We start from the raw sequence: 15,089 nt of genomic DNA on the forward strand, positions 1-15,089 counted from the left end.
CTTGGGGATTAAAGCTGATAGCTCCAGAGACAGGAAGTTGCATTCAGTTTGGGTAAAAAGTAAGACACATGGCTGCAAAGCTCTGGACCTTAAAATCAGGAAATTAAGATATATCAGAATGAGGTGGAATCACCCCAAAAGGAAACACACAGGAAAAATCTCCACCCTCAGAATAAGCCCTAAATTTTACCTTAATGATTAAAATTAAAATCAATATCTGAGCCTTCAAGAGTGAATGGATGCATTATTCTCATCATCATTTTCTACTTCGAGGTGGCAGGAAGGGAAATGTCTCTCCTTTGTTTTGCTCCTCAGTGCCAGAGAGCCACCAAGTCGTGACCACTGCACCACCTAAAGCACAGTGCGAATTGGTGGAGATGCTTTTACTACAGTCAATGTTAGTGAAGCAAGTACAGATTGGAAAAAAGTTTAAAAAGCACCTTGGAAAAAGGTTACTGGTGGAGATATGATTCATTGCACCATCCATGGACCTGGGTTATTGTTCTGCACCCTTCCACCTAATTTGGTGTATAATTAGGTGTTACTTATACAAGAGGTCATTCATGTCAAGAGAAGCAGTACTTTCCAGACTGAGTTTTTCCAACATATATTAATGCTTTCCCAAGTACCTCTCCAGCTACTTGAGACGTCAACTACTTCAAGTACTGCCACTTCATTCAGTGCTGAAGCAGCTTTGTGGCTGCTCTGTGGTGAAACCTGGGGACCTTGCTGTAGCAAACTTTACCCAGCAGCTTTGCTGCATTCCAGGCAGGTTCAGGTGAAGCTAGAGCAAGAAATATATTGTAGACAGAGGTTTATAACCTAACACTGAGAGAACATTCACCAAAAAAATCAGTTTCTGGAGAACTCTATCTTGAACTTCGCTGGTTGCAAATGTGGTGAGAAAGGCAGACAAAGACAACAGTAGGAAAAGAAAGGAGGGTAATGACAAAACTCCATTCTTCAGTGGTGTTTTGAGCACCTTCATTGATGCATGGTTCAACCTCTGGAGCCTGAGCTGTCTTAGGTCCAGAAGCACTACTTTCCCAGATATAAACTGGGCACAGATTCCTTAAACATTGCCCACAAGCTGTATTGGGAAGCGCTCTTACAGAAATTCATATACTCCTTTCAGCTGAAGCTGTATCTTGTCCTTTAACCTAGATGGGTGACCATAAAAACCCAAGGAGAACATGAGAGAGTTTGACCTGCAGAGCTGACCAGCCAAATATATAAAATGTCAGAATAGATAGGTATATATTCAATTGCCCATTTTCCTAAGATGTTTGACTAGCAAGGAAAAATATCATCTTTTGGGATACTAGACATATGCTTGAACCCATATGCCTTGCCAGGCTGGTTTAAGATACTTAGAAATTTGTTCTTCAATAGCCCAAAGAACAGAAATTAGAGAGGAAGATCTAACTGTGTGCTGCCTTTTTTTTAAAATTGGTTTGAAAGATTAACCTATAAAATGTTCACCAAACAATCATACCAGAATATTTTATTAGGCCTTTGGTTACTTTTTAGGGTTTGCCTCTTGTTAAATAAACTCTCATTAACTTAAGGAAACTAAGGGAAAACCTATTAACCGTTTATAAGCTTTCAAATGGGTAAAGCATTCAGCTGTAAAAGAAATTAACAAGTATCTAAACAGGTTTGATTTGGCAGAAAGTAGAACAGTTTTAATTTACTATGCAAGTGTGGAATCTATAAAGATTCAAGCTGTTGAGCTTGCATCTTACTAAAATGATAATTCTTGTACAAAAATATTTATCACTGCATTTTCCTTTAAAGCCCTCATTTCTGAGGAAATCAGGAGCAGAGACATTTTTCCAAGTAGCCTAACACTGATAGTTTCTGCCTCAGGAGAAGCTGCCAGTGGATGTCCAGGTCTTCAAAGTTGAAAGCTTCAGGCTGTCATGCCCCAGAATGCATATGCAGAATTTAGTATGAGCAAAACTCTACTTAGCAGCTTAAACTGTAGAGCAGTAGGGTTTTTTTCCCCTTTGTAGTTAACCCTGTATTACAAAACAACACCTCTGTGCATTTGTTCCTGGGTTACTTTTTCCAGAAGCCAGCAATTAAATAAAAGTAGCATTTTGAGAGGAAGAACACACCACTAGTTTGCATCTCCTTTATTTTAAAAAACCACACAGCACCTTTTAAATAAAAAGCATTTGTGATGATGAATTTGAAGCAGATGCTAAAACAATTTGGTTCAGGAGTCTGCAGCTCACTCCTGAGACCAAGCGGTGAATCTCATTTAAGGACAGGTTCTTCTGTGCAGAAAACCAGATTTACACATGTAATTAGTAGCTGCTTTTCCACCATTAATCTCATGTATGGAGGGAAGTGTCCATATGGGCTCTGTCTGCCATATTTTAGCCCTTAAGGCAAAGACCAATATGGGATATTTTTCCCATCATGGCAACTGGCAAAGGTTATATCCCCTTCGGGCAAAACCATGCCCAGGGTTCCTGAGGAACACCCAAGCCTGTCCCCATTTAATTTAAGGAGGTGAGAGGGAAGTGCCCCCTCACCTCTCTCCATATTTACCCAAACCAGCCCACCAAAGGATGCAGCCTCCAAAATAAACAGCAAGCAACAATAGCAAACAACAACTAAAATAAAAATAAAATTTAAAATAAATAAAATCAATTAAATAAAGTAAATATTAAAGGAAACTAAATATTAAATACATGCAATTTCAAATGAAAAATAATTTAATTTTAAAAAATATTAAAAAGAAAAAAAAAAAAAGAAAAAGGGGAGCACATACTTTACATGAAACATTTAGTCAGTTCTAAATAATACTTTCTCAAATCAAATGATCTCCAGCTAGGAAAAAAAAAAACAGTTCTGTTGCAAAGATGACAGGATACTGCCAAAACATTTTCCCTCATTTTCTTCTGATAAAGCACTTCACAGAAAGCGAGGTCATTTTTTCTAGCCTCATGTCCAAAAAACGTGCTGTGTGCTGAGAGCACTGCTCTGTTGGAGTATCTTTGACAGGATGCATCATGGCACTCATTCTAGAGCTGTGAGCAACTGCAGCAATTGTACCAGGATAAATGCACATGTCTATATACAAAATGCACTCACAAATGGAGTAAGGAACAAAGCAGTCCCTTGGATCTTTGAAGATTCATCTTGCCCAGAAGCATAAAGCCTGGTTTGTGTGCAGGAGTGTAGCAATTCTTTAAGACAAGAAATGGATGCAGCCCAAACCTCAAAAAACACTTATTATGTGTTAAGTGTTGCTAATTGAAACAATTTGCCATGCTTCATTTACATCGAAGAAACTTCTGGCATGTTATTTCAAAGTCCTTGTAAAAGGACTGCTCCTTCCTCCAGGCTGGATCAGTTCTCCATGCCACAATTCCTCAGTTTCAAAGAAGATCACTAAGCTGGATGTAGAAAGCCATTTATACTAAAGAAATATATCCTCCACTTTTTTTTTGTTTCCAGCTTCAAAGTTTTTGGGGAGGCAGACTTGCTCCCACCTTTGTGTATATCACAGTTTGCTGTTAGATGCTGGCTGGTGAAGATGTGCACATGGATGAGTGATATTCGGTGTTTTGCTCTCTCCTTGCTCCCCCCCCAAAACATTCACAGACTTAAATAAATGTATTTGCTGTCACACTCACAGGCATCCCAGGGTAGTTTCTTCAGAGTAACATGATTTTTTTCACTCCCTAGGGTCAAGGGGTTCAAGTCTCACTGTTCATCTGGTGTCAAGAATAAAAATTACGTTCTCAATTCCTACTGGTGCTCTACAGATTATGCTGTAATGCAACAAAATAGTAACTTGGCTTTGGATCTGTCTGGAAATTTAACTAGACTATTCACAAACGTGCTTAAAAATAAAGAAATTACTGAGTATTTTGATAGCTAAGGATTGTCCAAACTTTACAAATTCAAGCCCAAGAAGCAGGAGGTATCTTTTCAGCTTTGCCGGTTTGGGCAACAAAACCCTGAGCTTCTCTTTGCTTTTCAAAAGCAAATTACATTTGGGCCAGGAGTTCTGCAACTGCTGTCCTCCTATGGACCCCCACCTTTCAATTAATGGCTAATTAGACTTAGAAATTTTCATTTTTAGATAAAAACCACTGCCAAGGAATTACTCCAGGATGGCACAATTGTAGTAAAGATACAAATGATAAGCACTTGCATTTACATTTGTATCAAGTGGCAGTTTTGGAGAGGGCCTAGAGACTGGGCTATTCTTGCTGCATTTCCCACGCCTTCCAAGAGGAGATCTCATTAATTAAACCTAGGACCCATCCCCAGCAATTACTGGGATCCTTGGTAGTAAGGGTTGCAAACATAATTTTCTATGTGCATGAAACTTGCCCCAAAATAAATAAATTAATAAATAATAAAAACCAAAAGAGCAATCAGTATGTATTGATTCCATGAACTTTTTAGAACAAAATGGGCCTCACACATTTTCATAAGGGTCACTGCTGGGTGGAAGGACTGTTCATAAAATGTGCTATTATCCCTGAAAAGAAATTAATTTTGAATTCAATTGTATGTGTCAGTTGGGCATGAATAAATTACAAACACCTCGATCCTACTGAGAAGCCGATGAACTGTTTATTTTTATATGAAATCCAGAAATATTTTACAACCCTTCTGCTCAATGATCTGAACACATGTCTTTAAAAACAGTCATTAACAGCATATCACTGGCTATGCAAGAATAAGGACATGCACAGATAGCAGTTTATTATCCCAGGAAACCAGGTTCCCTAGAAACCCCTTTCTATTGTCTAGGGTGATGGCATAGCCACCAACAGGCAGACATCAAAATAGTTCAGCCTGAGTTCACACACAGGAGATACATTAGTTAGTCCAGTTGGAAATAGCATTATAATTTAGTTATTTCTTAAAAAAAAGAAAAAATTAAGTCACAACTTTCTCTTACTGTAAAGCAAACTGAAATCTGTGCTTGAACTCTTTCTTTAAACATACCAAATAAGCACAGTGAAAGTCAGCCTCAGACTGAAGACATCTGTAAACTAAGGTTTATATTGCCACACAGAAAGCTGAGTTAAAATAGAATACATAAAAGTATCAGTCAACAAGAATCATATTCTCAAGGATCAAGAGGTGAACAAAAGCCCAACCTCCATTATGTTTTCTTCAGTTGGTTAGAAGGAACATAAACTAAAAATTTCATCTAAGGAACTGCAGAAATTGAGCTGGAGGGATGAGAAAGCCTTGAATTTCTTTTACAGACTTACTACTTTTCAATAAAACAGAACTGAGGAATGTTGACCAGACAAATGCACAACTGGACTACGCCAACAGAAAATAGTTTTGGCAATTCAGTTACCTGAGAAAAACTGATACCAGTATTGCAGAAATCTTTTCAAGTTCTCAAATGACATCAAAATGACCCAGTACACTTTGAAATATGTGATCCCAGTGAGTAGCCAGAGGTCAAGGAATACACGTTTCTGTATTGAATGTGATAAAAATTAGCAGGAACATACCTGGAACAACTAAAAGGCACTTTTAGCTGGCATGTGTTTTGATATATACTACAGCAAACTGTGTCAGGTATGACTTTTTACTGAATCTTCTAGTGGTCCAAGCAGTATAATGGTACACACTGTTAAATACAAACACTTGACCAACTAAATAGTCAGTGAGCAATGCCAGCATATTTAATACAGGAAGAAATCCACATTTTTATGGAATGTAAACAGTAAGGTTTCTAATAAAGACAGTTTCATTTAAAATATTATTATATGTTTAACATTACTGCATGCAACACTTGTCTAAACGTTTCATGTAACCTCTGTGTAGCTCTAGGCAAGAAACAGTCACCATAAGATATTTGGAAATTCTCCAGTCGTTGAGTCTAGCGCTGCACACAAAATTGCAAACATCCTCAGTAAACTGTACACCTGGACAAGACAGATGTTTGTATATAAAAGGAAACTTCATTCATATAGCCACAAGGATCTGACCCTAGTGTTGTAAAAGGCACAGAAACTGGGGGGCATGCTAACTACAGCACTTAAAATGAGACCTTTTATTCCCCAGATTGCAAGAGATGCCTTTCAGGGGCAGCTAGACAACTGAAGTGTAAGTTCTGCCAGAAGTCAAGAACTGTCCCCACCATCATAACAACATGGTTGCTAAATTCAGACTGATACACAAAAAAAATTTAAAACATCTAGGCTTTTCTTACGGGTTCATTCTTCACATTTAAGAGACACCAACTACTGGAAACAATATTCTTTACCCTGTATTTTAAACCTTATGTAACAGGTGAAGTGAAAAGCACTAGTAAACAGCTGAATGACCACATCATTATTTCTTTATTGAATCCTTACTCTCACTTGAACCAAAAGTGCAAGGTATTAGTAAAATGTGAATATCACAGGCACCTGAACAGAAGCACAAATCGGTTTAGACTTTTGAAACTGTTTTTGTAAAAGAGCAAAGAAAATAGTCTTTGATGTAAGCTCACATGGTGCAATCCAAATAGAACATCAGTCAAAAATTAGAGATAACCCATAACTTATCTTCTGAAGGAGAAGAGCCCAAGCTCAAGTGATCACACTGATTTACAGGCACGGAGCTCTTCTAGGCAGCATTCTTGGTCTTTCACTACACTCACATAGCCACTGGCATGCTAAATATGATGGGTTGTCAAGCTGCAAGTGATGGAAAGGACAGTGTCCCCACCTTTGGTCAGATATTAGCAGATGGCTGAGACATGTGCAACCTGGAGCTGCCTTGAGACAGTGATGCAGTCTGCATCTTCTAGGAGTCTCCAACCAACACTCAGACAAATAATGGCTTGTGAGAGGAGGAAATACTGGACAGAATACTCTCCCCACTATCAATGGCCACAGTTTTAAGCTGGTGGTTAGGAATTAACTTTTCCTGATGCCTTTAAAGTAAAAAGCAGAAGCATACCTTCGGCACCTGTTTCACAACCAGTCCTGGAGAGTCCTGACTGGTATTGAGTTTGCTAGGTGTTCACTGTAAAACTGAAAGCTATCAACAGCTGAAGTTAAAAAAAAAAAAAAAAAAAACCACAAAAAACAACTGAAAACACACACACGAAACAAAACAACATAAAAATGTATTTAAAAATAACATTCCTCTTCAGTATGTTTTTCTCCTAGGCCACTGTCCTTACACCTGTGTTTCCACAGGAAACTGCTATACCTGGCATAAAATTACTCCACTAAACCATCCTGTTCCTTATTCTCCAGCAAGGGCACGCTTGTATCTCCCTTATCCTTTTCATTGGCATCTCCACTGTCCTTTGATTGCCCTGATTTCTGATGAGCAAATGTGTAAGTGTCTTGGTCTGTGTCCGTCAGGGGTGGAGGCTCCTCCTCAGTGTTAGAAGAGCGTTTAATGTCTTTTCTGAAGGAGAATGGAGGTGGAGAAGGCGGCAAGCTACCAATGGGTCCATCAAAAGGCCGGTACACATCAACTTCTGGAGCGACTGAGCCATTGGACTCCTTCAGCAAGTGTCCATAGACCACAGCATCATCAATAACTGCATAGACATGAGACTCATTGTTTTGCCTCCCTTTCCCAAATAAGCCTTTTTTTCCAGGCATCTGGGTATTCACATTAGCATTGTACACTCCCACCATGGGATTCTGGGTTTTCTTCTTCCTGTAACAGAGTCGAAATTGTTAACAGGTCAAAAACAACACATCTGGTGTGCTAGAACTCAATAAAAACAGCTTCTGTTCACTCATCCCAGCCACACAGTGTCAGGCAGCCTACCTGGATTAAAGGCTTTACTCACAATTTGGGGAAAAATAACTCTTGCGACTAGACATGCTTTTTCAACAGAGCAGAAAATAACTTCACATTATTTGGTTACCGACTGTTGCTCTGCTGATCCTGAAGTTTGCAAGATTGACTCCAATGGTCTCCCAAGCACTGGGATCCTGGCTGTGCACTGTACCGAGTCCCACAACATCCACTGGCATTAATAAGACCCAGAGACCATTAGATCCTCACAAAAACAAGGCTGAGTGTTACTGAAGACAAGATAGTGGGTCAAAATGAAAGTCAAATGAACTTTTCTTCGTTATGCTTTCCTGAGTGACTGTCCCTAAATTGGAAAGAACAAAGGCTGAACTGAAGACTTTTAAGCCTTTATTTGTAAAGTTTTTCCTGTGTGGCAGGAAAATGTGCCCCTAACTGCACAAGTCACCATATTGCATAAATTCTTTCCAGCTCTACCGCTTCAGGACCCAACCACCTTGGCAGCACTGAGCATACATGTATCAGAGAGCCCAGGCTATCAGTGACTTCTGATTCTGCTTGTATGAGTAAAAACATAATTTTTTATTTTTATGTTTTTATGTTTTGCACATAAGCTTTGCAAAACCCACTTCTCTCCCCAAGGGCTCATCTCAGAGAAAAATGCTCCCACTTGATGTGCGGACTCCAGGAGTTGCTGGAGGCTGTGTGGATGAAAGAATTAGTGTATCTGTGTGAGCTCACAGCTTGTTTGAACAAAGACCTGAGTAGAATGCCACGCATGCACTGGCCACATTCATTGGGATTTCATGTGGCAGGGACTGCTGAGGAGGTCCAACCAACACCTGATTCACAGTACAGCCAAAAGCCTGCACTTAAGGCCAATGTAAGCACTGCTCTGCAGGTTGAAGTAATGTGACTGCTGTGTTCTTAAAGTCAGTCAATTTAGAGTAAAGAAGCATTCCTGGGGGTCACACTACAGACCTCATACTTTAGACCCTGGTTCAAGGGATCTGTATCAACCTGTGAAACAGAGGGCCCAGCAGTTCTCCCAAAAAGCCTTCTTGAACTGCTAAGTTACACATCCTGAATGATGAACTTACTTCTTCCTAACACAGCACACAGTCAGTCCAATCGCTGTGAGAACTCCAGCGCCGGCCACCACAGCAAGTATGATTCCAAGGTCTGCAAACAGACAAGGAACAAGGACACTGAACAGAAGAAAGAACACCCAGCTTTCTCCTGAAATCTGTCTGGGTTTGAACCCGTCAAGAGCTTCTAAGCATAGCAGCTGCCTGCAGAGCAGGAGTTCCCAAACCATGCTCGCCACAGGACAAGACAAGCCATTTCCAAGAGGTTGGAGGCCAAGCAACAGCAAATTCTCACTACTGGCAGTGGAGCATAACCAAATCAACCAACCAACCCACCTCAAAGAATTTGATACAGTTCATGCACTGCTAAACTTACCCACAGCACCTCACAGATCTCTGGCTGAATAGGCAAGGAAGAGATGAAACCACAGAAAGAAACAGAGAAAGACTCAAAAGAAGAAATAGTAACATTTCCACATCTTCCCCTCAAAACCATCCTTTCCTCTGAAATGCACAGGTTGTGTTGACCTGGGGTTATCTAGGAGTCATAAAATTGATTAGGAAAGTCTATGCGTGAGCAAAGAAAAATGCTTCATGCTTTAAAAGAAGTATACATTAAAAAATGGGGGAAAAAAAGATCAAAAAATTAGAAAGTGCAAATGTGAAACAAATTTACATAAGCAAAGCCTAGCCTAAAAATGCCCCCTCATCTTTTTTTTAAAAAACTGTTTACGTTTCAAGGAGATGAAAGAGAACAAGAATGCAGAATTTGCTGCTAGCAGTCAGGGCCCTAAATGGTCAGACCTGTCCTAGGGAGGATTTCTTGCTCATGTGAACAATGAGACTGATTGAACTGCTAACATAAAGTGAGGACTACTTGGATGAATAAGTTTGCATAATCAAATCCCAAGTTGTTCACCAGGTCTGTGACCCTGGAAGGGAAAAACATCACTTGATCTTATTAAACATTCTGTCTGTTACCTCCAATTAAAATATCTAAATTAAAACTTTTTAAAAAATGAAATCTAGTCTTACTACCCCGATCCCTGCAATTGCTTGTGTTACTGAAAGAAAACTCGGAAACACACCTCCCACTCCCAAAAAACCATACCACATTAAAACCCCTCCTTGCTCCCCAGCTCCTAGAAGCACCCAGCTGAAACTCTCGGGAGTTTTTGAGGGACAGACGTTTTCAAAGGCAGGAAACTCACAAACTACCCACATCTAAGGAGGACCACCACCCACTACTGTTACCCCAAGGGAAAGCAAGGATACAAGCAGAAAACAAACCACCATGACATTACAGGACTCACCTATCTGCTTGTCAGCAAAAGTCACCCAGAACTGCAAGGTCAGCTGTGTCTTATCCACGGGTTTACAGTTGGAGATGTTCACCCAGAAGTTGTGATGCATATTTCGGGGCTGAGGCAGGAGCTCGTCCTCGCGGCGCACGGTCTCCTCTGCTCCCAGAGTCTCCTCCTTTATGTTGATGTAGGCACGGCCCGTCTCACAGGCAATGCCCATGCGGTCCTTGGAGAAGCCGAGGCGGGCAGTTTGCTTGCTGGGCACAATGATGAACCAGGATATGGAAATGTAAGGAGGTAAACCATAATGCCAGTTCGGAGTCTGCAAGTAAACTTTAGCGTTTGGATTTGGACTCACAGTGAATGTGCACTCATCTGCAGCGAAGGCAAAAAAGACAAGAAAACTTAGTTTTGATAATTATCGTCCTTTTCCACATCAGTGTTATCACAATAAACACAGACATACCTGCAGAATTTCCCACAATCAACAATCCACTACCTGGAATACAAAGCTCCTTCTCTCTTCCCGAAATAAACCACATCACTGGTTCAGATAAAGACTGATTCTAGAGTATAGTCCTAGAGCCACTGCTAAAGAATTGAACTCTTAATTTCTGTTTAACCATATGTGCTTTAATAAGCCTATTGAGAGATCTATCACTGTACAACAAAGTAGTATAAAACCCACTACCTTACCTTTAATATGTGGCACAAAAGACATTTTCAGATCCTGAGGGATAGACTCATTGATGAATCCTTTACCAAATGTTTTTAAGGATATGGTGATATTATTCCTCATCTGAATCTTTTCAATAGAGCCACCAGGACAGAATACACCAACATTGAGCTCGGTCTCTGGGGTGGCACTAACAATGCTGTAGCTGTAGCTCGTGTTGCACTTCTGCTCTGGGACGTGTTGCTGAAGTTTCAAGGTCGGAGATGTAATTTCTATGTTGATCAGATCGGTAGCCAAGAGCTTCCAAATAAACTTATGCAGTTGAATTGGCAATCGGGTAATAGCCTTGGGCACTGAAAGGGAATAGACCTTCCTCTGACACCAACGAATATCCATACAGCCTGCAAAACAAAAACAAAATCCCAAGGGCTGGGTATTTCTTGCAGAGGAAATACCTGGGCACACATGGAGTACTGTCAGGTTTGCATTACAGACCCAGATAAGCATCTACCTAAGAAAATATCCACTCTTAGTAACCTTTACCCAAACGTGTACTGTTTGTACTTAAAGAGCTTTATTTTACAGGTGCAGGACACCAAAGTAACAAACAGAAACAGATTCCAAGTCCCTCACTCAAGATATACCTGCTGACTGGGACACTGTTGCAGACTAGTCAAGGTACGGATACATTAAATCTCTTTTCTATCCTTAGTTGAAAGCATTTGGGAAAGTCCTACATCAAGGGGACACGCAAGCAGCACAAGATGCACTCCTGATGGCAACCTTGTTCCTGCATTTTCATGGGCAGATTAATGGCTCTCTGGCTCTGTTTCCATAATCTGCAGTGAGAAGATTCTTAGGTGACTTCTACCTCTCCCCTTCTAGGAACAGCCACGCAGTTTCTGTTCTTAAAGGTAGAATGATGTACTGAACGAGGTCACCTCCAGATCCATTGTACCCATCTCCCAGCTGGCCAACACCTCATTTCCAACATCAATCCATTTAAAGCCAAAGTGAGGGAGAAGATGTGGCTGACCCCTGGGGAAAAACATGCAAAAGCACTCCCTAAGAACCAGCATTAAGGCACTTTTGTAATACCTATGCCTTTTTCAGCCGTGATCCTCAGGCGGGACAGGTCCTTGCACAGAAATGAGATCCTGTAGACAGCACCAGAGACTAAAGTCAAGACACGGTCGCAGGTGCGAGGATCCTTGCAGATCAGGCATACGGGTTCAGACACGAGGGGGATCTGGCTGGGCCACCCTTCCAAGTGTATTGTCACAGTCATGTTCTTCTCCTTGCTCAGGTCGACCAAATGGGTGACATCTGCAACAAAAACACCCCAGAGCAATTACAGGCAAGAAGCACAGTGTGAACCAGAACTTCCTTTGCCTCTTCTCACCCCATTATATGAGCAGCTGTTACAGCAAATACTCGGAACATCTGGAAGGAGAAAACAGAAGGAAAGAGAAAAAAATGCTAGTTCATAAAGATTGACTATTACGTGGAAAGATAGATTTTTGGATCCACACAACATCGTGGTGCTGTTAATAAGGCACCTCTCTCTGATGTCAAAGAAAGCAAGGTGGTCTAGTGGAAGGTGTCCCTGCCCATGGCAGGGCAGTTTAGAACTGGATGAACTTTAAGGTTCTGTCCAACCCAAACCATTCAATGATTCTACAAAGGAGAGGGGGGAAAAAGCAGTGTACCTATATACACACATACACACACATACTCTATTACTATTCTTCATTTTCAGGTTTTAGCTTTAGCTACAGAGTCCTACACAAAGTCCTACACAAAAGGTGAATAAAATAGCTTTCTCCTGTGTGGGAAATCAGACACACAAAAAGGCAAGTGGTCAAATGCAATTATCCAAGCCATTGGCACAACCAAGCACATAACCTAGGACCCCTACCAGAAGGTTATCATTTTTCAGAATGTTTTTTCCTGCAGCAGCTAAACACAGGAAGAGTTAGATCAAGAAGTTATTGTGACTGGAAAGACCTGTATTTTCTTCTTATTTAATGACAAGCACCACAGACAGCTGTGGAATACCCAAATGTTTGGGAAGCTTTGAGAATATGCAGATACCGATGCATTTTTAATAAGAGCAATGTTGCAGTTGGCAACCTGAGGGCTGAATTTGAATCTTTGATGGAACTTACATAACTACAAAATCAATCATGGAATTCTATAAAATCCTTAGAGAAACCACTGTTGTCCCTCAAATCCAAGTGGTTTATTACTTGCATTTCATTCACAGAATGACAACCTGTTTTTAATCTTTTAGGTGATTATCGTCTTGTCTACCAGCCATAAATATATATTAAAATTCTCTCTGCTTTCCAAAGTAGAAGGGAGATAAAGCTGATTAACTGAATATAATGTTTTCATTCTGTCTAGCTTCCAAGATGCCACACACAGTAAATGTAAGCAAACACGACTTTGTTAACAAGAATTCTGTGAGGATTTGCTGTTCATAAGTGGAACCAGGCTAGACAGACAAAGAACAAAGAATTGTAACAGTGAGATGCTACAGATCCTTTTTGGATATGTGACTTCAGGGCACAAGCCATTCAAACCTTATTCTCTCTAAAATTACTTAGAAAGCCTCTAAGTAGCTCCTGACACAGTGGCAGTCAAGTTTGGACTTTCTTCCACCTGCTCTCCTGCAGTGAGTGAACCTTGATTATCAACCTCCACCTTGAACTGAGGTCAGAGCTGTGAAGTCAGAGGCTAAATCACTAACTCCATGGCTCATTACCTAGACAGGCCTTTTATTTCTGTTTTTAGAGAAATGCTCTGGTATTACAAGTCAGTGTGCTACACCAATCTGAATTTTGGGCTAGAAAACAAACAAACAAACAAACAAACATTATTTTCTTAGTGTAGAGAAAGAAATCCAAAGAATGAAGAACATTCAAATATGTAGGGGATATTATTACTGGAATACCTTACTGACAACTTTTGTGTTTAATGTGACTTCTTCACACTTGTTCAACCTTCTCTAGGAAGTAAAATAAAACTCCAAGGAAGGAAGAAAGGAAGGAAAGATGCATATTGATGCCATTAGTAATATGGAGACAATTTTACATCTCTCGTTTCACCAGTTAATGCCACAGATCTTTCTACCTACCATGACAGTGGGTTTCACCTTGTTAAGTGCAACTGCTCATGTAGGGAGCAGAAAACTGGGCTCACATTTTAAGAATGATCTTTAAAATGTTGAGTCTTATGTCTGAAAGCAAAACTGTTAAAGGCAGTTTTCAATTACATGATTCAGGTGCTGGAAAGGGAAAGGAGTCTCCATTTATAAGTTACAGTGTAAAAAATACAACAGCACTTAATACGCCATTGCAAATTGCAAATTTCAGCATCGCTGCTTGCCTTGCTGTACTGGTGGCCAGTGGTAGGGCAGTAAAACAGGCCTCAGTGTTGCTTGGCAACCTCCTTAAACTCAGAGAGAGACCAAAGACAAAAGAGTATTTCTCTCCCTGGTGGTGCTCAGTCCAGATATCTGTAAGCAAAAGCAACAAAAGGAGCAGGCAGGTACTTACTCTCATCAACTTGTGGGAGCTGAACAACGACTTGGAAAAGCAGGCGAAGGATGCCTGGGTTCTGGGCATCCTGATCACAGCCCTGGAGGGACATGTTGAAACTGCCAGCAATATTGGCAGGCTGGCTGTCACTCAGCTTGAACACCTCCGGGTTGCTGGGGGAGCCCGGGATGTAGTACTCCACCCTCTCCTCCTTCCTTTCGCAGTTGGAGAGGCTGTAATTGTGGAAGAACACGCTTGCTCTCATGTTGGAAGGAATCACAAACTGCCACGTCATGAGCTCATCTTCTGGAAAGCCCAGCGGGTAGTTAGGGGACATCAGAGTGATTGAAGACTCCCCCTTCAAAGTGGATTCAATAATGCACAACCCTAAAACAGGGAGGGAGCCACAACATAACAAACAAGTTCCAATTACTGAAGACACACTGGCATATCCAGCACTCCAGAAGCAGAGAATTTTCATTTTGACAGTGAGATCACCCACTCCAACTACAGGTTAGGTTATTACAAAACACTCAGACTAAAACATATACTTGAGCTGATTCTTTTGTCTTCAATTACAGCAAAGGTAAGGAATATATTAATACTGCATTTTCAGTTTAGCAGGTTAGCCTTTCAAGCACATGGACAGACAAGCCTTTATTATTGGGAAAGGCGAGATCCTAATTCCTGTGCCTGGCTTTGCAAGAGCAAACACTCA

At 40.7% G+C, this 15,089-nt stretch overlaps 1 protein-coding gene across 1 annotated transcript; it reads right to left on the reverse strand.

The window, feature by feature from the left end:
- Window positions 1–7,208: 7,208 nt before the first annotated feature.
- LOC309570261 (CUB domain-containing protein 1-like) lies at window positions 7,209–14,852 on the reverse strand (the record flags this gene model as incomplete). The annotated part of the gene is made up of 7 exons (XM_082276967.1): window positions 7,209–7,659; window positions 8,862–8,943; window positions 10,163–10,528; window positions 10,850–11,230; window positions 11,928–12,155; window positions 14,390–14,758; window positions 14,816–14,852. 7 exons carry the CDS (start codon window positions 14,850–14,852, stop codon window positions 7,209–7,211), a joined length of 1,914 nt encoding a protein of 637 aa, XP_082133093.1.
- Between the last annotated feature and the right edge of the window lie 237 nt (window positions 14,853–15,089).

The sequence above is a fragment of the Coloeus monedula genome, assembly GCF_965178545.1.
Source record: "Coloeus monedula genome assembly, chromosome: 1".
NCBI lineage: Eukaryota > Metazoa > Chordata > Aves > Passeriformes > Corvidae > Coloeus > Coloeus monedula.